The sequence below is a fragment of the Sciurus carolinensis genome, chromosome 3 (assembly GCF_902686445.1).
Source record: "Sciurus carolinensis chromosome 3, mSciCar1.2, whole genome shotgun sequence".
Classification (NCBI taxonomy): domain Eukaryota; kingdom Metazoa; phylum Chordata; class Mammalia; order Rodentia; family Sciuridae; genus Sciurus; species Sciurus carolinensis.
The window spans coordinates 57,183,738-57,205,977 of record NC_062215.1 but is presented as its reverse complement, the minus strand read 5'-3'; the positions used below and the strand labels follow the sequence as shown (position 1 = coordinate 57,205,977).

At 43.4% G+C, this 22,240-nt stretch overlaps 2 protein-coding genes and 1 long non-coding RNA gene across 10 annotated transcripts in view; 1 reads left to right on the top strand and 2 right to left on the bottom strand.

The window, feature by feature from the left end:
- Ncbp3 (nuclear cap binding subunit 3) overlaps nucleotides 1-11,366 on the bottom strand; it is a 49,422-nt gene extending 38,056 nt beyond the window's left edge. For 5 of the 6 annotated variants that reach the window (XR_007107630.1, XR_007107628.1, XR_007107629.1 and 2 more), the window contains exons 1-3: nucleotides 11,150-11,366; nucleotides 9,210-9,275; nucleotides 7,059-7,164 (exon numbers count right to left, since the gene is read on the bottom strand). Coding sequence is in view for 2 of the 6 variants with exons in the window: in XM_047543285.1 (XP_047399241.1) it covers nucleotides 7,059-7,164; nucleotides 9,210-9,275; nucleotides 11,150-11,332 (355 nt within the window). In the remaining 4 variants the exon portion in view is untranslated. Of the gene's footprint in view, nucleotides 1-7,058; nucleotides 7,165-9,209; nucleotides 9,276-10,507; nucleotides 10,873-11,149 lie in introns of those variants that run through there. The other variant, XM_047543286.1, reaches the window with a different exon arrangement.
- LOC124979086 (uncharacterized) overlaps nucleotides 11,148-22,240 on the top strand; it is a 15,291-nt gene continuing 4,198 nt past the window's right edge. Inside the window, exons 1-2 of the long non-coding RNA XR_007107631.1 lie at nucleotides 11,148-11,519; nucleotides 19,944-20,021. This is a non-coding gene — a long non-coding RNA (uncharacterized LOC124979086). The remainder of the gene's footprint in view (nucleotides 11,520-19,943; nucleotides 20,022-22,240) is intronic.
- The window catches only part of Camkk1 (calcium/calmodulin dependent protein kinase kinase 1), a 27,889-nt gene continuing 23,978 nt past the window's right edge, over nucleotides 18,330-22,240 (bottom strand). For 2 of the 3 annotated variants that reach the window (XM_047543288.1, XM_047543287.1), the window contains one exon: nucleotides 18,743-22,018. In XM_047543288.1, the coding sequence (XP_047399244.1) occupies nucleotides 21,946-22,018 (73 nt within the window). In that variant the 3' untranslated portion in view covers nucleotides 18,743-21,945. Of the gene's footprint in view, nucleotides 22,019-22,240 lie in introns of all 3 variants that reach the window. The other variant, XM_047543289.1, reaches the window with a different exon arrangement.

The following is a 22,240-nucleotide window of genomic DNA, read 5'->3' as shown; positions in this document are numbered from 1 at the left end:
TCTACTGAGTTCAACTTTTTTAGAGTCTACCTGAGTAAGACCATGCTGGCTTAACATAATGATCCATCCACATTGTCACAAATGATAGGATTTCATTCTTTTTTTTAATGGCTGAATAATATTCTAGTTATAAGGGCTGGGGCTGTAGATCAGTGGCAGAGTGCTTGCCTAGCATGTGGGAGGCCCTGGGTTCAATCCTTAGCACCATAAAAAAAAAAAAATGAAAAAATAAAGACATTCTGTTCATCTACAACTACAAAAAAAAATTTTTTTTAATTCTGGTATATATATGTACCACATCTTCTTTATCCATTCATCAGTTGATGGACACTTAGTTTGATACCATATCTTGGCAACTGCAACTAGTAGTGCAAAAAACAAGGGAGTAGATGTCTCTGACATACTGACTTCATTTCCTTTGAGTATATATATATACCTAGTAGTGGGGTTGCTGGATCATGCGGTAATTCTATTTTAATTTTTTGAGGAAACTTTGTACTGTTCTCCCTAATGGCTGTTTAAGGGCTTGGTTTATAACTCATGGGTAGAGCACTTACCTAGCATGTATGAGGCCTGAATTCAATGCCCAGCACCACAGGGGGTGTGGGGGTGACCATAACACAATGACTGTACTAATTCACATTCCCAATAACATTAGGTAAAGGTTCCTTTTTCTCTACATTCTCACCAACACTTGTTATCAACTCAAATTGGATTAAAGATTTAACACAAAAGACCTGAAACAATGAAACTACTAAAGAAAACACAGCAAAAGTGCTTCAGGATGCTAGAATGGGTAAAGATTTTATGGACAAGACTCCAAAAACAGGGGAAATAAAAGCTAAAATAGGTAAATGGGATTATATCAAACTATAAAGCTTATGCACAGCAAAGGAAACAATCATCAGAGTAATGAGACAACCTACAGTATGGGAAAAAATATTGGCAAACTATACAATTGACAAAAGGTTGTTATCCAGAAGATATAAGGAACTATAAAAACTCAACAGCAAAAACAACCTAATTACAAAGTGGGCAACAGATCTAAATAGACATTTTTCAAAAGACATACAAGCAGCTGTGGCTGTAGCTCAGGGGTAGAGCACTTGCCTAGCATGTGTGAGGCACTGGGTTCAATCCTCAGCACCAGATAAAAATAAATAAAACTAAAATATTTAAAAAAAAAAAAAAAAAAAAGACATGCGAACAGCCAGCAGGTATTATGAAAAAAGATGTTCAACATTATTAATCACCAGGAAAACACAAATCAAAACCATAATGAGGCATCACCTCACTCTATAAGAATGGCTATTACAAAATGTTTTTATATGTAATATATTTCTTTTACTAACATTTAAAATACATATGAATACTTATAAATACAAAAAAATTAATGTTTGTTTTGTCATTTTATTCTGAAGAACAAGAGATGGGTTTAGCTGGGCATGGTGGTGAATACTTGTAATCTGAGAGGCTCCAGAGGTGGAGGCAAGAAGATCACAAGTTCAAAATCAGTCTCAGTAAATCAGAGAGGCTGGAAGCAACCTAGTGAGACCCTGTCTCAAAATAAAAAGTAAAAAGGGTTGGGGATATAGCTCAGTGGTTAAGCACCCTGGGGTTCAATCTCAGTTCCTTGAGCAGAAAAACTATGATTTTGGAAAAAGAGCCTATGAGAAGTCAAGAGATGGTTCCACAGAAAGCAACAAAGAACAGGGGGGCTCCCGGTGGTAGGAAAGGAAAACAGATTGAAGATTAGGGAAAAAAATATCAGGTAGAATATTTAAGTACAAAAGAACAAAACCTGTGACAAATGTAACTAGCAAGAACAAATAATTTTTTTAAAGAAATCTAAAAAAAGAACAAAACCTCTGGACACAGATGTTTATTTTAATTCAGAAAGAATGGTATACATATCAAGAATTGACCCATGGACAATTAAGTTCCAAAGAAGGTTAAGGTGGGGCGGGGTATGCAAAAGCATTATCAATGCAGAGACAGGTCTCAATAAGCTGGTGGGGGAAAAAAAAAAGTTATTCTTAAAAGAGAATCAAATTAGCAGTGGCAAGATCCACTAGAAATGGGAACTTTGTTAAAAACCAAGATTTGATGGAAGACTGCCAAAGGAGAGAACCCTCACCTTGCTGACAGTGACACTGCACAAAATAAAACAAAGCAACAAAACAGGCTGCTAGACTTATGCCCAATCAATCAGAAAGAGCTAAGTATTGAGGGGGCAGCAAACAGATGCACTGGCAGATGAGATCCGTGCATTTACTGAGTGTCAAGTATAAACCAGGTGTTAAAGGGTATTATCTTGACTGTTCTAACATGGAAAGTAGTTTTATATACTAATATAAGTAGTTTTATATACTACTACCCCAACAAATAAGAGGGTAATGTATATAAAACTCGTCTTTGAAGAAAAAATAATCAATCTTAAGGCCTCAAATCAGAATTATCAAAGAAGTCGAAAGACATTAAATACAACAATACAACATGAAAGATGGCCCCAAGGAAAGAGAAGGGAGAAAAACTTAGGTGAGCACAACTTATCAAAGAACACACATGGGAGACACAAAAAGGGTAAACAGTGATGACAAAGAGAACAAGAACAGCACAACCTGAGAGACTGACATCACAATATACAGTAACACCATCAAGTGAAAATGAAAAAAGCAGTATGACAAAGAGGGAAAGAAAAAAGAAAGTCCATGCCCAAAATGAGATTAGAAGTAAATACAAAAAATGCTGGCAATGAATGAGAGTACAACTTGTAACTTTTCTTCCTACTCTACTTTCTAAATTTTTTTTGGTGAGTTTGAATTGCTTACAAAAATTCTAGTGAAGAAAAGACTATTTAGTCCAGAGTGAACAGGTTCATCACAAGTGTTGATGACTTTCTTTTTAAGTGTTTAGAGTAACACTGCTATGGGAAGATGATGCAAGAAAAAAGGCAGAACTGTGAATTTATTTTACAATTCTACTAATCAATAGTTGAACAGCTATTATTAAAGAAGCATCAAAACCCAAGATAGGAAATAACAGCATAAGAATTAATTTTAATAGACTTATACCATCCAGTCCAGAATTATATCCCAATGTATATACGTTCCAATGACTTATACATGGAGTTATGATTTAGGAGAGAAGTACCTAAAAACCTTTAGAAGGAATAACCCTGTACTAATTTTCATAAAAGAGGAAAGAGAAATTCCCAAACCACAGATTGGAAACCTTATCATCAATCTCTGAAATTTAAAAGAAAAGTAACTTATTAGACAATCTATGATGCCTTAAGAAACTACGTCTTTCTCAAAGGAAATGACATGAGTTCAGTAGAAAGTAAGTCACGCTAACCTCATTTCTTTCGTTCTTTTTTTTTTTTTTAACAGGATTACTAGGTCAAGAAATTCAATATAAAAGACCATGTTCCATCCTGAGTTCATTAAGGCATATAATCCAGCATCCTGACAATAAAGTGAAATGTGGGCCTGATGATAACACAGAAAGACTTGTAAGTAGCCCATTTAGGTTTCATGGCATGATACAGGAATATACTTTTCAACATTCTCTAGATAAGAAGCAGAAGCCAAACAAATTAAGGTGAAGAGGACACACAGGAGTAGCTAAAAAGGTGAAAGAGAGTTAAAAGAAAAACTAACTCAACAACCTAGAAATGGAGGCTTGAAATCAACAAGATGTAATTTTACAGGGATAAATTTAAAAATAACTTTTAAAGTGCCTCAAGCACAACATAAGAGAAAGACTGTTTTGCTTGGAAAATTCCTTGAGTAAATACCTGAGTGCTTGGATCACAAGACAAGTACAATACTATGAACTGGCTGGACAGAGATGACAGGGATTAACAGTCTTGCCACTCTCCATGAATCCAACCACATCTGCAATCTGTATCTCATCTATGTAACTAGATGTTAGGAAGGACATTTAGAAACTGAAAAAAGGGAGCGCTTAACCACTGAGCCACATCCCCAGCCCCTTTTATTTCTTACTTTGAGACAGGGTCTCATTAAGTTGCTTAGGACCTTGCTAAGGCTGGCCACAAACTTGTGATCCTCCTGCTTCAGTCTCTCAAGTTGCTGGGATTATAGGGATGCACCACCGCACACCACTAGCAAGTCACTTTTGAGGCAGAATAGTCCCAAAATGCATCCCTGAATGATGGTGGAGTGGCTAGGACTACAGGCTTCTGTCAGATCAGCTTTCAAGTCCCAGCCTTGCTACTTACCTAACTGTGGGACCTTGGGCAAGCTTCTCAATCTCTTAACATGTTAGTTTTCTCATAAGAAAAATGGAAATGATAAATACTTTCCCCTCATAGGATTCCTGAAAGTAAGTTATTCACATATCAGAGTAACTGGAACACAGTGAACATTCAGAAAACAGTATCTTTTATTATTTTTGCTAATATTAAGAAATAATTTGATGCCTCATGTAGCTACAGATGATTTGAGATGCTTATTCCAACTTCCCCATTCTTCCAAGAGGCTGGGTTACTTAAATGATTGCTTAAAAGAAAGAGAATACCAGATAATGATGATAACTAACATTTACCGAACACCTATTATGTACAAGGTATTACTCTCTAAGAACTGTAACATTTATTAGAGTCTCTTAACAACTCTGTTTAAATTCCCAGTGTCTGCCTTTCCAGATGAGGAAACTGAGGTTCCTAAAGGATAAATAACTTGCCCAAAGTCACAGAGCTAAAAAGTAATAGGTCAGGGTATGAATTCAGGCAGTTGGGCTTCAGAGCCCCTGCTCAAAACCACGAAACCAGAAATTCTCAATCCTGGCTGCATATTAAAACTATCCAGGAAAATATAAAAGCAATGACTATCCTAAGGATTTATCTAACTCCACCCACTCATAATTCTAACTTAAATCAATACGGGATGGCAAAAGGGTTGCCCAGGGTTCAGGAACACTCTCAGGTCATTTGGCCTAAGACACATTTTTAGCATTGTGTCCTAAAATGAATAACCTTCCCCAGATGACATTCCAGGCAGGCCTATTGCCTTTTTTCGAAATATCTTCAAAATCATGAGATCAGGACTGCTTTTCCAAAAACAAACAAACAAACAAAAAATACTTTTAAGTGAAAATGATGCCAAAAGAGATCCTATTAAGATAGGTATCCTATTCCCACTTTACAGACAAGGAAACTGAGACTAAAAAGGTTCAATAACTTGCCCATCACAAAGGAACCAGATTCCAGGAGGGTTTGCCACCCTAAAGAGCTCCATCAGAAGTGGGGGAAAAAATTCTGTGTGATTAGGGATGCTTTGTGGAGGAAGTGACATCTGAATCAGATGAGGCATGGGGCAAGGAAGGGCAAATGAAGACAGTGAAAGGCATGGACAATATGAGAGCCCAGAGCTAAACACCAACAGGTATGATGATGCTATGGGTTGAGCTGTAAGAGAAAACTCAAAAGTGTGCTCAACCAGGATTGTGCAGGCACACAAATGCCAAGCTGCACAGCTGTCCCTGACGTGCATAGGACTTTTCCTGAAACGGAAATCCACTCAAGCAGATGCCTGGAACTGCAGCCTGCAAGGAAAGCAAGGTCACATTCCTGACATGGACTCACAATATGGGAAAAAGAATAAAGCTGCTCCCAAAATTAAGCTCTGTGGTCAAACTTCTCTGCTCTCTAAGACTAAGGAGCAACACAGTCTGGGACTATGATATCCTATCATATGATGTCAGCAACAGAGTAAAGGGGTTAAGAGCAAGGCTTTAGAGTCAGATAAACCTGGTTTGGAATCCTGACTCTACTTTTATTAACTGCATAACCCTGGGCAATTTATTAAACTGCTAGAACTTCTTTCCTCCCTTGTAAAACAGTGATAAAGACATATATCTCCTTGGTTATGCGGTGGCACACACCTATAATCCTAGCAACTCAGGAGGTTGACGCAGGAGGAATGCAACTTCAAAGCCAGTCTTAGCAACTTAGCGAGGCCCTAAGCAACTTAGCAAGACCCTATATCAAAATAAAAAATCAAAAAGGCAGGGGATATATCTCAATGTGGTAAAGTATTCCTGGGTTCAATCCCCAGTATCAAAAAATAAAATAAAATAAAAGATATTCCTCATAGGGTTGCTGTGAGAAACAAATAAGAAGATGTAAATAATAAATATGGTAAGAAAGCAAATTCCCAACAAAGAATAGTAGTTATTCCTTACATTCATTCAATATGTTTACTAGGCTTTTACTTTCATCAATAGCACAAGGCTGGAGAAACTTACACAGTACAGCACAGACCTTCAATAGGAACCCAGAGAGCTGCCTATGGAGCCCTCTATAAACACACAAACACTCAACAGAGTGAGACCTTTTGCATTCCACTTTATATTAGAATAGAATAATAAATAATGATGTAGACTCACTTAAAAGGAATAATTTTTCCTTGTATTTCTAAATGACTTTGGTAAGACTGGGCAGATTTGAGGTGAGTTCTAGAGGGCAAAATACCCAAATGTGTGTTTATTATCAATGAAAGTATTAATAACTTTCTCCCACCAGTCCCTAAATTGCTCCAATTCCCCTAAAAAGGACTCACTGTGATACATTTCCACTACATTTAAAAGGAAAGAAAAGTTAACACCTCTATGATAAAAGCAGAAAATGAGTGATGGTCCATAGAAGCACAGGTTCTCATCTCATCTCTGCATTTAATTGTTCTTTCTCTGAGCCTCCTCAGGAAAGATAATCTTTTTCCAACTCTAACATCTGAGACATAGCTGACAGCATCTCAATTTTTTTTTTTTTTTTTTTTTTTTGCGGTACTGGGGATCGAACTCAGGGCCTTGGGCTTGCGAGGCAAGCACTCTACCAGCTGAGCTATCTCCCCAGCCCAAGCATCTCAATTTTTAACAGGTAACTTTAGAATGGGGGACTTCACAACTTCCTTCCATTAGGAGTACTTGGATGAGGACAGGACATGCAAGACAAAGCCAGAGCAAGAGGCAATGGCAGGGAAAAGTCACTCTCTAAAGGAATGTGGAACAATTCCCCCCAAAACACCTTGTACCTTTCTTCATCATGTCTCGGTCCAAGGCTACATTTCTTTGGGCAAGATTTACTTCTGATCGAAAATGAAAGCGCTTAGCTCGCTGTTCTTTCTTTTCAATGGCTTCCTAGAAAAATCAAAAGATGTAAAGCATAGAAACAAAGTTAAATCAAAAATACAACATGAAGCATCAATGAAAATCCTAAAATTAATAAGAAGAAATAAGCAACACTGCACATTGAATGAGTTTTGCAAAGAATTAGATATTTGAATTTAGAGGGCATATAGTAATACTGTTATAATCATTTCCATCCTATCACAGTCTATTATTATGCCTGGGGCATAGCAGGAATTCAGTGACTATTTGTCTATGAAGTTTTCTGACATTCCATCTATTATTGGTAATCATACGAACAAATTACAATTAAGCAATCTCAACATTTCAGTTTTCCAGGTGCAAAAATTGAGACACAAAAAAGTAAAAAGAAAAATTTGCTGGAGATACTTCTGCTCACTAAGGAGGCAGGCCTTCTAATTCCAATGCTACTTTTAAGAGCCCTCCCTGCCACCACTTCACATTTTATGTGGGCACAGTAATCACACCTATCACATAATCTTTCACATTATGTCTGCCTGAACAGTCCACTCCTTAAAGCGAACTTCCTGTTTAAAAATAACACTGAAGCAAACTCTCTCCTCTATTCCAGCTTTGTGTACAAGAATTGCTTGTTTTCATTTTTAAGTGACACAAGAAGTACTCTTTACTGAAAAAATAATCAGCTTTGTGAGTGTCTTAAAAGAGCTAAAATAGGGGCTGGGGAGATAGCTCAGTCGGTAGAGTGCTTGCCTTGCATGCACAAGGCCCTGGGTTCGATCCCCAGCACCAAAAAAAAAAAGAGCTAAAATAAATAATACAAGTCTAACTGTGGCTGGCTCTTGGGAACCCTTCATTAATTGTATATTGACTTTGCCACACTAATTGAAGGTCTGACAATAGAAAGTTTGTGGGGATTGGTAAAGCAGCAACATTCTGTGATTTCCCAATAGTTATGCTAATTCTTTTCACTGAAGTCTTCCTATTACAAACAACAATCTACTTTCCTTTAGTAACAATTTAAGTACTAACTCTGAGTCTACCACCCTTTCCCCAATATACCTATTCCATACAATGGCAAATGATGTAGGATTAAGAGCAGTCTGCTTCTTTCTCAAGCACAGTAAGAAAACACATTCACTTTATTTTATTATTTTTGGGGTGGTGCTGTGTTAGGTAAGCACTCTACCACTTAGTTTTAATTCCAGCCCTTCACTTCATTCTATTTTGTCTGTCTAGAAAATGATCAGTTCTTTCTTTTGGTCTTTAAGTAATCTGAGACAGACTGAGACATAACTAAACTATAAAAAGATAAGTACATTTATTTTCATTCTTGCTTTTAGGCATTCAATGTAGCAATAAGTACTATTATTCAGAATTATAATTCAAAATTCTGCTCTAAACTTAATTGGACATATTTAAATTTTACAAATGTCTAAACTAGATTAAAGCAACAAATATGTATTGACTGTTTATAATAAGGAAAATAAGGTTTCACTCTGAGGTGTTATAATGAAGGTAGTACTATGGTAACAGCAATCACTAGATAAAAGGCAATATTCTCAAGTACTGAGAATAACTCAGCTGATTTAGCCTTCAAAGTTCGGACAAATACACAATCAGGAAACTATTTTTATAAGTCTGCAACCAGTGAGGAATAAAGACATTTACTAAGGGCCTATTATGTGGTAGGTGCTTTTCATGTTTTGTTTTATTTAAAGTAAAAACAAAACACATTTTATCAGAATGGACATAGCATTAAAAATGGTGATTCCCCATCCTCACAAAAATAAAACAATAAATCCTAGTGTAGAACGATTTCTTGGACATGGTTAAGCACAGACATCTAGATATAGTGATTTTATCTTTTTGTGGATGCAAGAATACACAAACATTGCCTGAATGTTTTCAGGATACATGAAGACATTGTTGCATAACAAGAAATTTAAAAATTTAATCCAGCAACAAAAGAAAAAAAGGAGAAAAGAATATTTACTGTTCTGCAAATGTCCTAGGAAATAAGTTCATTAAGCTCATCCACTTGTCAAACTGAATAAATAAATCATGGTCTGTCTCACCTTGGAGGTAACATCAATTCCAGTGATGAAGCTACCAGCCTTATTTTCATATCTTCTGCTTGTGTCCTAACACAAAGAGGAAGGGTGAGGTGAGAAATTCTGACAGAAAGCAAGGGAAAATCCATGATAAAAGGCAGCCTAACAACTGCTTCTTTTCAAATAGTCATTCTTTTCAGCAACCTTTCTCCAAACCCTGACAACCCCTTATTAAGAAGCCAATGCTCTGACTCCATAGTAGTAATCAACCACTCTAACAAGAAGTTTTTCTAGATCAGAACCTGTTCAAAATCTTAAGTAACTTCAACAATTGAAAGTACGAATGTAAGTGTAAATCTAAAGGCTTTTGTGAAAAATGTTAAAGATGAGGCAGTCATACTCTCCTCACCCTGAGATTGGACAAATTTCCCATACTAGGCCACCAGAGGGAGCACAAGCCTCCACCAAAATGCAGAAGCATAGCCTCACTTAAAACTCCTGGGAAAACAGTACACAGTGCAATGAAAAGATGGGGTTAAGTCTCAACTGTGACATTTGCTAATTACATTACACTGTACAATTTATTGGACATCTCTGGGCCTTGGTTTTCTCCATATCTGCCTATCTTCCAGACCTCTTTTTCTGCTCTTTCTTTTGTGCTACAGAACTTAACATTTCCCCAAGAAAACAATCTTGTGCCCATCTCAGAACCTTTGTGCTTACCGTTGCCCCTACTGGGGATGCTCACTTCCACTGTGCACATGATTGGACCCTTTATGTCATTCACGGTTCAGCTTAAATGCATGTCACTGTCACAGTGGGCTTCCCTAACCATCCTATCACATTCTGCTTCATGTTCTGCACATCCTCCTGGCCCCATACTTTCTATTCCATTAACATATTTTATTTTCTTCATAGCATTAACACTAATGGAAATCATTTATGTGCATATGAACCTACTAGAAGTCTGATCTTGATCTACCACATGAGACTATGCCTGGCATATGGTGGGGGTTGCAATACATACAAGTTGAAGAGAATGAAGGAATGATATTATCTACCCAACAAGTGCAGTTATTTTTAATTGATTTAATGTGGTAACTGTCAAAAGCCATTATGTTCTTACCATGGTCATTATTGTTTGCCATCACTAGTTATCCTACCTTAGCCTTTCCCCATAACTTCAGTTTAAAAGCAAGACTTGCTGACATGTAGTTAAAAAAAAAAAAATAGTTCATGTTATGTGTGCAACTAAGCCATCCAGACTTGAGACCAGATCTAAGAACTAGACATATGACTACCAAACCACAAACACCACTCACCATCCCCGCTGTGGTAAAAGAGACCAAGGGCAAATGCTGGTCCCTGATCGTTTGATTTCATTGCACGTCAGATGCTGAGGCCACGGTGGAGGTGCTACACGGCAGCGGAGGTGCGCGGGGGCAAAAAGACCCTCAAGTCACAACAGCAACACAGTGTTTGCTGCTGACAAGCTCAGTCCTCACAAGAAAAGGAGCGAATGCCATGTTTAACAGACACCAACTCCACCGGAGCACGACCCACAGGGAGATCTGGATGCCGGCGCCACCTCACAGTTCCCTCTGGGTCGCTCCTGGTTGGGTTCCCGCCTGGGACTCCTCCTTTATCTCGACCCCAGCCTCTCCTCATTCACTCCCAAGCACAGCCTGGCTCCGAGGGGCAGCGAAGGGGACATCCTCAACTCTCTCACCGCTCTCCCCAACCTCCTCCAGCCCTCTCAACACCCATTTCCGGGCGCCCCGGCGTCCTCTCTCTTGCTAAGGGTCTCTCCTCAAGCCCGACCCCCCGCCCCCAGGCGCTCGTGCCCCTCTCCGCCTCCCCTGACTTCCCCCGGCTGGCGCGCTGGCCACCTCCCCTTCCGGCCCCCTCCGGCGCGGGGCACTAGCTCCGCGATCTCCTCCTCGCCCCCCACCCCCCGCCTTTACCGGGATCAGTTCCTTTAGCGAGCGCCGCACCGGCACGATCTCCAGCTCGCCCTCCTCCACCTCCATGGGCTCTGGCTCGCCGCGCTCCAAACCGGAATCCGCCTCAGGCGAAGGGAGCCCCAAGGCCGGCCCCGCCGGGGCCTCCGCCTTCACAGACACTCGCAGGCCGCGTACGGCCGCCATCACTGCCTGCCGGCCGCACCACTGACAATCCGCCCCGCACACCCGCCGACTAGAGCGCCGCCGCCACTGGCCACCGAGAAGTGCGGTCGTAACCCTAGAGCGTCGCCTGCTTCTGCCAGAAAGGAGCCCTTAGCGCCGCCGCCCCCCGGTGGCCGGAGGGAACCGGAATGGCTTGGAGCGGGACCTGGTGAGGAGAAGGTCGGACCGTGTAAGGATGGGGGCGGGGCTTGAAGGAGACCGGTGTAGTCTGAAGTTACAAAATAGCTGTGCACTAAAGGAATAAACCTGACCTAAAAACTAACTACAGATGATCACTGTGTGCCAGACGTTTCCAAGTGCTTGAACCCTTACAACAATCTTATGAATTAAGTCTTATTATTACTTCCATTTTATTTATGAGGAAACTGAGGCATAGAAATTTATCCAAGATGCAGGCTCTCTAAGAGAAAACCTGGATCCCAGCCTAGGAAGTCTAACACCAAGATCCCAGAATGAGCTTTTTTCTATCACCTCTCAGTAGGCTGTAGGTTTACAAAGTTAACTGCCTTGTAAACCCTTGTCTTTTTCAGGTCTTCCATTTTATATATTAAAAAGAAATTGAACGCCAGGCATGGTGGCACATGCCTGTATAGTCCCAGTGACTCTGAAGGCCAAGGCAGGAGGATAGGGAGTTCAAAGCCAGCCTCAGCAACTTGGCAAGGCCCTAAGTAACTTAGTGAAACCGTGTCTCAAAATAAAATATAAAAAGGGCTGGGGGTGTGGCTCCGTGATTAAAAGCGCTGGGGTTCAATACCTGGTACAAAAAAAAATTTTGAGGCTCCAAGAGGGTAGTGACCTGCCCAAAAGCCAAAGTGTGGACTTCAATTTCCTGATTCCTGAGGGCTCCATCCTTCAGAGACCTGTGAGTAATGATTTCCCAACAGATGTTTCTAATAACAGCCTAGTTGAGAAAGAGGGCATGTCTAGGCTTCCAGAAGGTGCCCCTCGTCAGGTTTGGCTTTGAGTCTTGATTTTGTGTCTTCTTCCCTGTGTAACCTTAGGCTAGTTCTAGCCCCTTTCTGAGTCTGTATTCCCATTTGAGGAAAAGGTACATGGGACCTTAGGGTCTCTGAAGCCCTACCAGCTCTACTTATGGAGAGACAAATAACTGCAAACCAAGGAAGAACATGATCAGAGTCAGACAAAATATGTATGACCTTGGGCAAGCCACTTAACTCTTCAATCCTCAGATCCTTCATCAGTAAAGTGGAGCCATTTTACCTTCAGATGAGGTTGAGAAAGTTAAAGGAGATAATTATGTAGATACAGGATCTAACAAAGTGGTACAGAACATCATAGTTTTTCTTAAGTTGAGGTTAACCCACAGGACAAACACAAGATGGAACCTTTTTTTTTTTTTTTTTTGGTACCAGGAATTGAACCCAGGGGTGCTTTAACACTGAGCCACATCTCCAGTTCTTTTTATTTTTTACTTTGAGACAGGGTCCCACTGAGTTGCTGAGACTGACTTTGGACTTGCGATCCTCCTGCCTCAGCCTCCTCAGCCCCTGGGATTATAGGCATGCACCACCATGTCAGGCTCAAGATGGAACTTTTTAGAAAGCTGATTTTGCTTGATGAAAAGGGCACAAAATGGGCTGGGGAGATAGCTCAGGGCTGGGGAGATAGCTCAGTTGGTAGAGTGCTTGCCTTGTAAGCACAAGGCCCTGAGTTCGATCCCCAGCACCCCAAAAAAAAAAAAAAGAAAAAAAAAAAAAAGAAAAGGGCACAAAATAGTTACAAAATTGGACTGAATGCATAGAATGCAATTTTAAGGAATATTTCAAAGGAAGTTTGTGCTTGGGGTGGCCAACTTTGGGTAAAGGTCAGAGGCTCCACCATTACACTGGAAACCAGGAGAGTGGATCATTGGGACTGCTTGGGGAGAGAGTTTTAAGAAAGAATCATCAAATACAAACACAAGTTCACAATGAAATTTGGCTTGGGTCTAGAGAGTTGTTGACCATTGGTGGGTTTGAGGAGACCAGTGTCCATTAGAGGAAGGCAGTACCATAAAAATATATAAATAAATAAATATGAGGTAATATAAGCTCCCAAGTTGAAATTAGATGCTGCTTGAGAGCTGCTAAATGGTCCCCTGAAGTGAAGCCCAGCCGATTAAGCAGAGATGCTCGTCAACACAGTTTTAAATCAGGCCTACACAACCTCCTTACCCCCACACCCTCCAGTTCACTTTTATCCTTATGACATAAGAAGGTCAGTAAGTAAGAAAGAGTTTCCACAGGAAACGAAAAGGTCATGAAGCTGATGGCCCCAGTGAGGGAGCTGTGTCCATGCCTCCACTGCTACATGACTAAATTCTTGCAAAGACTCTTCCCTCACTTTCTGTATTGCTTCACTTCTCTTAATTGCTCAGCACCATGGATGCCACTGGCCACTCACTAGTTTTTGAAACCATGTGCATCCTTCTGTAATAATGCTGCACTTGGTTCTTTGACCTCCTCAATTGCTCCTGTCCCAGTGCCTTTGCAGTTTCTTCTCCCCCAGCAGGGACAGTCTATCATGGATGGCTCAGCCCTAGGCCCTCTTTCTTCTCACCCCATGCCCACTCCCTAAGCTCTCTCATCAATACATGGCTTCCAGCTCCACTGCTATCCATACCCTGAGGAACCCCAGGTCTCCATTTCCAGTTCTCACCTCTCCTCTGAGCTCCAGCCCACCTGACAGCTGCCTCCTGGACTCTTGAATGTCTCAAGGCACCTCAGATTCCACTTGCTAGGTCCATTCCTGGGTTCCTTACCTCCCTGATAGCACAACAGTCAATCCAGGTGGGCCAACCTGGAAGCTAGGAGCCTCCCTTGACCCTTTCCATTCCAGTCCCCACAGCCAGGCCACACAGTCTTGTCAGTCTGGCCTTGTGCATGTCCCTCATGTCCATGTGCTTCTTTCCATCCCCTCAGCTACCACCCCTCAGTTTCCATCCACCTCAGTTTCCATGCATCATGTTCACCCTTACACCATCTCTTGTGTGAACACTACAGTGGCCTGCTCACTGATCTCTATTTTTCTGTTTCTTCCACTCGTGTTTTCTACATGGTAGCCAATGATCATTTCAACACACATTACCCAGCTCGCATCCAGCTTCATCTTGCACTACTCTCTCCTCATTGCCTGCACCACCACTTCAGTTCTTACAAAGCACCACACTCACTCCTACAACAGGGCCCTTGCACTAACTGGTGGTCTCTCTGTTGGGGACTTTTTCCCTGCCTTCCCCTCCCTTAGCCTAGTTAATTGTTCCTCAACTTTAGATCTCAACTGGATTTTTTCCTCTGTGGAGTATCCCCATTTGCTCTCAAAGAGACCACTATGAGCATTTTCTATACAGTGCTTGAATCAGTTCAAAATCATCTGTGCACATGCATGGCAACTTGATTATAGTGTCTGACTTCTGAGATGGGTCAGGAGAGACTTGAGAGCAGGAACTGTGTTGGTTTAGTTCAGTGTTACATAGAGCCCTGGACAATCTTGGACAGATGGACTGAGCAAAAGGAAATGAGGTCTTTGCCCACACTAAATTTAGACACATAGAACACCAGATCTACCACCGCCCCCTTTACCAAATTCAAATCAGAGCTACTCATGTCAACTCTGCTGTTCTTTAAAATTACCTGGGGATGCCATAAAGGTTACGTATGGTATGATTCCAACTCTGTGACATTCTGGAAATGGCAAATCTATGGAGACAGTAAATAGATCAGTGGTTGTGGGTGGGAGCAACAGGAAGGGATGAATAGATGGAGCACAGGGTTTTTAGAGCAGGGAAACTATTCTCTATGATACTATAATGGTAGACACATGTCCTTATACATTTGTTAATATCCATAGAAGTTATAACACCAAGTGTGTATCCTAATGTGAACTGTGAACTTTCACAACAATAACATATCAGTATTGGTTAATCAACCAATGCAAGATGGTAATAATAGGGGAAACTAGAGGGCAGGAGGTAGAAGTTGGGGATATATAGGGACAGTCTTTACTTTCTGCTCAATTTTTCTTTTTTTTTTCTTTTTTTATTTTAATTTATTTTTATTGTAAACAAATGGGATACATGTTGTTTCTGTTTGTACATGGAGTCACAGCATACCATTTGCGTAATCAATCATACATTTACTTAGGGTAATGATGTTTGATTCATTCTGTTATTTTTTTCCTTCCCCCCCACCCTTCCCACCCCTCTATTCCCTCTATACAGTCCCTCCTTCCTCCATTCTTGCCCCCCTCCCACCCCCCCATTATGTGTCATCATCTGCTTATCAGTGAGATCATTTGCCTTTTGGATTTTTGAGATTGGCTTATCTCACTTAGCATGATATTCTCCAGTTTCATCCATTTGCCTGCAAATGCCATAATTTTATTATTCTTTATAGCTGAGTAATATTCCATTGTATATATATACCACAGTTTCTTTATCCAGTCATCAATCGAAGGACATCTAGGTTGGTTCCACAGTCTGTCTATTGTGAATTGTCTGCTCAATTTTTCTATAAACCTAAAACTCCTTGGAAAAAGAAGTAAAATTCATTCATTAAAAAACACTACTCTTTCAGTGTACACTTCTGCAAAGGCCATGAGTGTTTGAGAGACCAAAAGGCTGGGGGTCAGAGCCAGGCATGGTAGTACACACCTGTAATACCAGAAGCTTAGGAGGCTCAGGCAGGAAGATCACAAGTTCAAAACCAGCCTCAGCAACTTAGCAAGGTCCTAAGCAATTTAGTAAGACCCTATCTCACAATAAAAAGGGCTGGGGATGTGGTTCAGTGGTTAACTGCCCTGGATTCAATCCCTGGTACCAAAATATAAAAATTTAAAAAACTGATACCCAGACTGTAGCCTAGACCATTTGGATCAGTATCTGAGGGATACCTCCATGCCTCAGGACTTTTAAAACACTCCCCAGGAGATTGTAGCACATTGCCAGGCTAAAATCTTATGCTTCAGACTGAATAGGAACAGAGGGGAGCAGGCAGACAGCAAGGGTAGCCCTTTCTCAGTGTTGAGGTGGGGTTCCCAGGGAGATGGGAGGATATTGCCTTAAAGGAGAAGGGAGTACCTGAGGACAAGGAGTGTCCTCTCCCTATGAAAACTCCAGTGACTTAGGCATGAACCCTTCTGGACTCTTGGACTTGGGAGACCAAGTGAGGAAATGTTTAGCAGGTGCCTTCCGCATTGCTGTTCCCCATTGCTCTGAGCTCTGATTCTATTCTTTCAGTGTAGACCTCTGCAAAGGCAATGAGTATTTGGGAGACCAAAGGGCTGGGAGTCAGAGTACAGAGAGCATCCATCAACCACATGGACCATGGCTAGGACAAATAGTTACCAGTCCTGCTGGGGATGGGTTACAGAGCCCAGGCAGAGGGCGCCTGATAGAGAATCCTATGCTGGAATACAGGACAGCTGCCTTCAGAAAGCAAAGGGAAGAGAAAATGTGGTTCATACTAAGACCTGAGTGTTGTAGGTTCAGAAGCAGGATACAGAGGACCAGAAAAGACCAGACATGAACAGGCAGAGAAAGTGCTTAGTGGGGATCAAGTAGGAAGAACTGGACTCCCCACAAAGAAGGCTGTGTTCCTGTGATTCAACTGAGATGCTCTTCTAGTGATCTTCAGCAGGGAGTAGTAAGTGGGCAGGAAGCATCTATGAAGAGACCTCAGACAATGAGTGAGGCTCTGGGCAGAGCACTGGTCTCAGCCTTGTGAGAAACGGGTCATGACACCAGATCACATGTCCCAGGTATGGTCCAGGGAAGGCTTCCTGGAGGAGACGATTTGGAGATGGTGGAGCCCAAGCAGTGGGGAGAGCAGCCACAAAACTGGCTGATGACAAATCAGTTATCATAGCCTGGGTGGGGACAGGCAGCGCCTAGAGATTGAGAGGACCCAAGCTTTATCATCCTAGTTGGAAAAACAGATGTGTCTGAGGTCTCAGAGGGTAGAATCAAATAAGTGTGTGTATGGGGGAGGGAATGTCACTGAAACTGGAACCCAGGAACACGGATGCCCTCAGAGGCCTAGTCCTGCAGGGACCAGAGCAGCACAGGGAATCAGTCCTTGCAGGCCAGGGGCTCTGTCCATGGTGAGAGGGAGGAAACTCCACCCGAGACATTCCTGGTCAACTCTGGGGCCTCATCAGACCCCAGAACCCAGCACCACCCACTGCATGGCTTCCCAGAGAGACAGCCCAGTAGACAAGTCAACTTGTTTGCCCAAAGGGAGGCTGTGTGAATATGCCTGCCTGTGTGTGGTGGGGTGTGACCTTAAATCCTGAGGGGTATTTACATGGGTCCCAATATCTATCCCTTGGGAAAGTTGGAATCCTCGGTGGCTCTGAACACCCTTCTCTTCACTCCTCTGGCTAAGACTGCCATATAGGCTGAGAGAGTTTGGGGTGGAGGTCAACCAGGCAAAGGGTCTGTGGGAGATCCGGAGCCCAAAGCTACGTAGAGTGCCTCCCAAGCCTTCAGCTGGGTCTCCTGTTGCCCAGCTCAGCCCCTGTGTGGTCAGGTCTGGAAGAGTGTGTGTCTCTGGTCTTCCCAGATGCATGGGGCTCCCAGGTTTCCTGACAACTGATGTGGGAAGGACTGGATGGAGGTGGGTGTGCAGGAGACATGCTCTTCTCTGACATGCTATATATCACTGTGTAACAGCGGTCCACTTATACTCTGAATATAACGCTGCTCTGGCACTGCAACTTATTTTTAAAATGGACATCTATCTTTCTCTTCCTCTCTCTCTGCTCCTCCAGGAGCAGGATTACCTTTCTTTCCCATCCTAGGCAGAGTTATCTATCCCTGAGTACACACCCACTTTAGGAACAAAGTAATCCAGACTTTGGGGATAGTACCGGGAAATCTCAGAAATGACTATCTCCCAAAATTAACAAGTGAATTACAACTGCAACAGAGAACCCATGGCATGTTGCCTTTGAGTCACCTCTTTAAAAGCCCCTATTGCTGATGGGCAGAATCACAGTCTTTGGGATAGGAATCCCCTGTGTTTCTCCTTTGCTAGCAAAGCAATAAACCTTTTCCCTCTTCTCAAAACGATGTCCTTGTTATGGGATTGGCATCAGGGACAAGGACTGAACTTTCGGCAATAACTGGGCTAGTTACTGCTCTCTGGGCTTGTTTCCCTACAAGGTGCCTCTTAGAACGGTTGTACTCAGGGGAAATAACATTAAGCACCGTGGTCCTTTTTAAAGCTCCTACTATTACTGGGCATGGTGGCGTACACCTGTAATTCGAGCAACTAGGGAGGCTGAGGCAGGAGGATTGCAAGTTTGAGGACAGCCTCAGCAACTTAACAAGGCCCTAAGCAACTTAGCAAGATCTTGTCTCAAAATTAAAAATAAAACAGGCTGGGGTTAAGTGCCGCAATTGTTAAAAGCAATTTAAAGTTCCCACTGCCAAATAGGCCTTAGAGGGTGGGGTCACCTTTGACAAAGGTAGGGATTGGGGAAGGGCAGTGCCCCGAGGAAGGGGTGGGCCTGAAAAGCCGTGGGTAGGGCAATTGCTCTGGATGGAGCCTGAGTCAGAAGAGCAGACCCAGCAGAAGTCTGACCAATCAGCCTGAAAAATCCCTGAGAGGGGCTGGGGCCTGGCCAGATAGGTGCTCAGCAGACTGTGAGGGCCAGGATTGGAAGGCTGATAGCCCCAATCAGGAGACCAATGAGGAGGTGAGACATGTGGGGGCTAAAATGGAGAGGCAGCAGGGATGGGGATAAGTGGGAATGAGACCCACATATTGGTCTGGTGTTTGAGGAATTTGTCTGGTGGTCAACACCCCTTCAGGGGAATCAGTGCAGTCCCTCACAGGATGACCAGGAAGCAGACAGGAGCAGCTTGTCTTTGTTTTTCAGATGGAAAAACTGAGGGCCACGCTGGGCAGCCTCTGGCTCATTCTCCTTCCTGGCATTCAGTGCCAGGCCCTGTGGTCTGTCTCTAGCATCACCCAGCTGGAACCCCACAGCTGTGCAAACACCAGTCCTGCACAGCACGCTGAGCCCATGGCCTCCACATTTTCCTTTTAAGGGTCTCATTTGCTGAGAACTTACTTTGTGTTAAGTGCTGTGCCAGGTGTTTAACGCAAGAACTTCATTTATTGTCACAAGAACCCATTTTAACAGAAACTGAGGCTCCTTCCATGACTTGTCAAAGGTGACACAGTAATTAAATAGTAAAGTGTGGGTTCAGGCTCAAGGCCATCTGACCTTAGCAGTGACTCATCATCATTGCCGGTAGGACCTTCCTATGGACAGGGCACTGGTACCCAAGGCTAAGGAGCAACTAGGGAGGTACAGGGAGGATGCTGGATCTGTGCCCCATGAGAAATTATGGCAGCTCCCACCTGGATGAGACCTTGGTCTTCTCCATCCCTGTGAAACAGGCAGGAAACACCATGAGGAACTCACCAGCTCCCGAACACCTAATTCTTTGCAAGGGGAGGCCACAGCATCTACCCCAGGTCCTGAATCGCATCCTAGATGGTTACCCCTCAGCCTTCCTCACAGCTCTTCCTCCCTCTCACTTCCCGCAACTCTTCTGTTTCAGGGATTTAGGATGCCTCAGACCCTTCTAGAAAAGCAAGCCAAGCCTGCTGGTCCAGCTGGTGAGAAAGAACACATCCAGGTACAGAAAATGCAGTCTCTTTTTTTTTTTTTTAACTCAAGAGAGGGCTTTTATTATTTTTTAACTTACTTCCTGGGAAGTTACTTTTTAAAATACTCTTACGGAGTTTATTCATCACTTGTGCTACATTCAAAAACAATGATGTCAACCGAACCCTCAGCAACAGGTGAGTACTCCCTCCAGGTTCTGCTGGGGCAATGAAGGGCCCCCTCTGAGCTTTTTCCCAGGGTGGGTCCAACAGATGAAGCTTCCTGAAGCCCTGGCCCTCCAGGTGCCAGTGAAGAAACATAAAAACTTTAAAAAATCTGTTGATCAGTGATTGACTTTCAACTCACCTCCCATTAACTCTATGAAAGTGTTCTTAAAGGTAGTACTGGATTATTCTTTAAGCCCTGGGTCATAGACTGCCTTACTGCAGAGGAGCTGGGGAGAAATGTGGGCCCATTTGCAACAGGCTGCATTCTGCTTCTTGCCTTAAATAGACATAGAAACTATATTACAGATGCATGTATTGGTGCAAGACATTGTGTGTGCTGTGTGCAGCAGATGGGCACGCACATGCATGTGTGCGTGGAGACGCGACATATACCACAGGCACAGAGATGCAGCAGGATGCAGGCCCTCCTCCTGCCCAGCCTCCCTCTCCTTCTCCAAATGAGCCCTCTTGCAAGTGGCTGAAACCCCTTACGTGGACCATGTTTTCAGGGGTAGAATCTGAGTCCTACATTATTTCCCTTCAGGAACCCATCTCTCTGAGCATTTGGTCAGTAAACATCAAGCTGGCCAGCCAATCACAGATCCCAGAGAGAAGATGAAGCCTATTCCAGCAGAGCATATCCACAGCATGCCCCAACAACTGTCCTGGGAATGAGGCAGTTGGCACAGGGGCTGCCTGCCAGGATGCACACCCCTATAGGATCCCTTACCTAGCAAGGCCTCCAATTTGGACCATTTATTCTTCATGGTAGGAATGTTCCAGGTGAGCCAGTGTAGGATCAGATTGAATTCCAGTTATTTCTGCATGTGCAAGTCCATGGCCCTTGGCCAGTGACACCTCTGGTGTCTCTTCTGCAGCCTTGGCTCTGGGAAGCCATAAAGGGAGGAGGCAAGGTGGGCAGACAAGCTATGCTGCTCCTGGTTCAGGCCTTTGCTCTGAGCTTGACTCAATTCAGTCCATTTTCCAGATGTGCCAAGTACAAAACAATCCAGGAAGGTCAGTCCAGGCTGCCTGGCTGCTAAATAATGGTGGGTATGCTGGGAGGTACCCATAGGTGTGGGAAAGTTCATTAGATGTTCCGAGTGACTTCTTCACTCCCCTGGCCCCCAGGTTAAAAACAAAATAAAAGAAAACAAAAAAGGAATCTTGAATTCTCCAATATTTGCCTCTCCCCATGGGGGTCCAGGCATAAATGAAGATGTCAGAGCCTCCATACCAGCATTCAGAGTAGACAGAAGCTCTGGCACCACTATACAGGTGGGTTGGGTGCACCACTCCACGTGATGTGGCAGCTGAGTCAGGCCTGCAAAGCCCCCAGTGGGAGGTCTCTGAGTTACAGTAAGCCAGGCCTCTGCCTGCCATCTTGGTCTCCTGCCCCATGCCCTGGGCCTTGCCAACCAGCCAGGTAGGGTTTCTGAGGTTCTACTGGCCCCTGGCTTCCTCACAGATGGGTTAGGCCAGGAAGAGCCAGGACCAGAAGCAAGGTGCCTTGGGAGTCCTACTCCCCCAAACCCCAGATGACACACATTCCAATCCTGTCCCTGGAGGTGCACGTGTGGAGGTCATGCAGCACGATGGAGGAGGGGGACCGGGAGAGGGGCCACAGTCCCCAGCCCCCTGCCTGCAGGGGCGGCTGTCGCATAAGGGCGGTGGGCCTCTGGAGGCGCGGGATGAGCGTGCCTGGTGGCCCTGGGCGCATGCAGGAACTCAGGATGCAGCTTCATCTTCTTGAACACCAGGGAGCTCTGGGCTTTTGCCCCCTTCACCATACCCTTCTTTCCTGTTCAGGTGACACCAGGGCCAGAGGAACCTCAGGGGTCAGAACATGTACAAAGGGGAACACTCTCACACACACCACCATTTGTATCCCACAATCTTTCAATCCCCCCTCACCCACTTCCCCAAGCTTGGCTTCAGTAGGGACCCCCTTGTCATGGCAGTCACTCTCCTGGTCTCCCTACCCGCAGTCCACAGTCCTTCTGTGGCTCCCATTGTCTTGGAT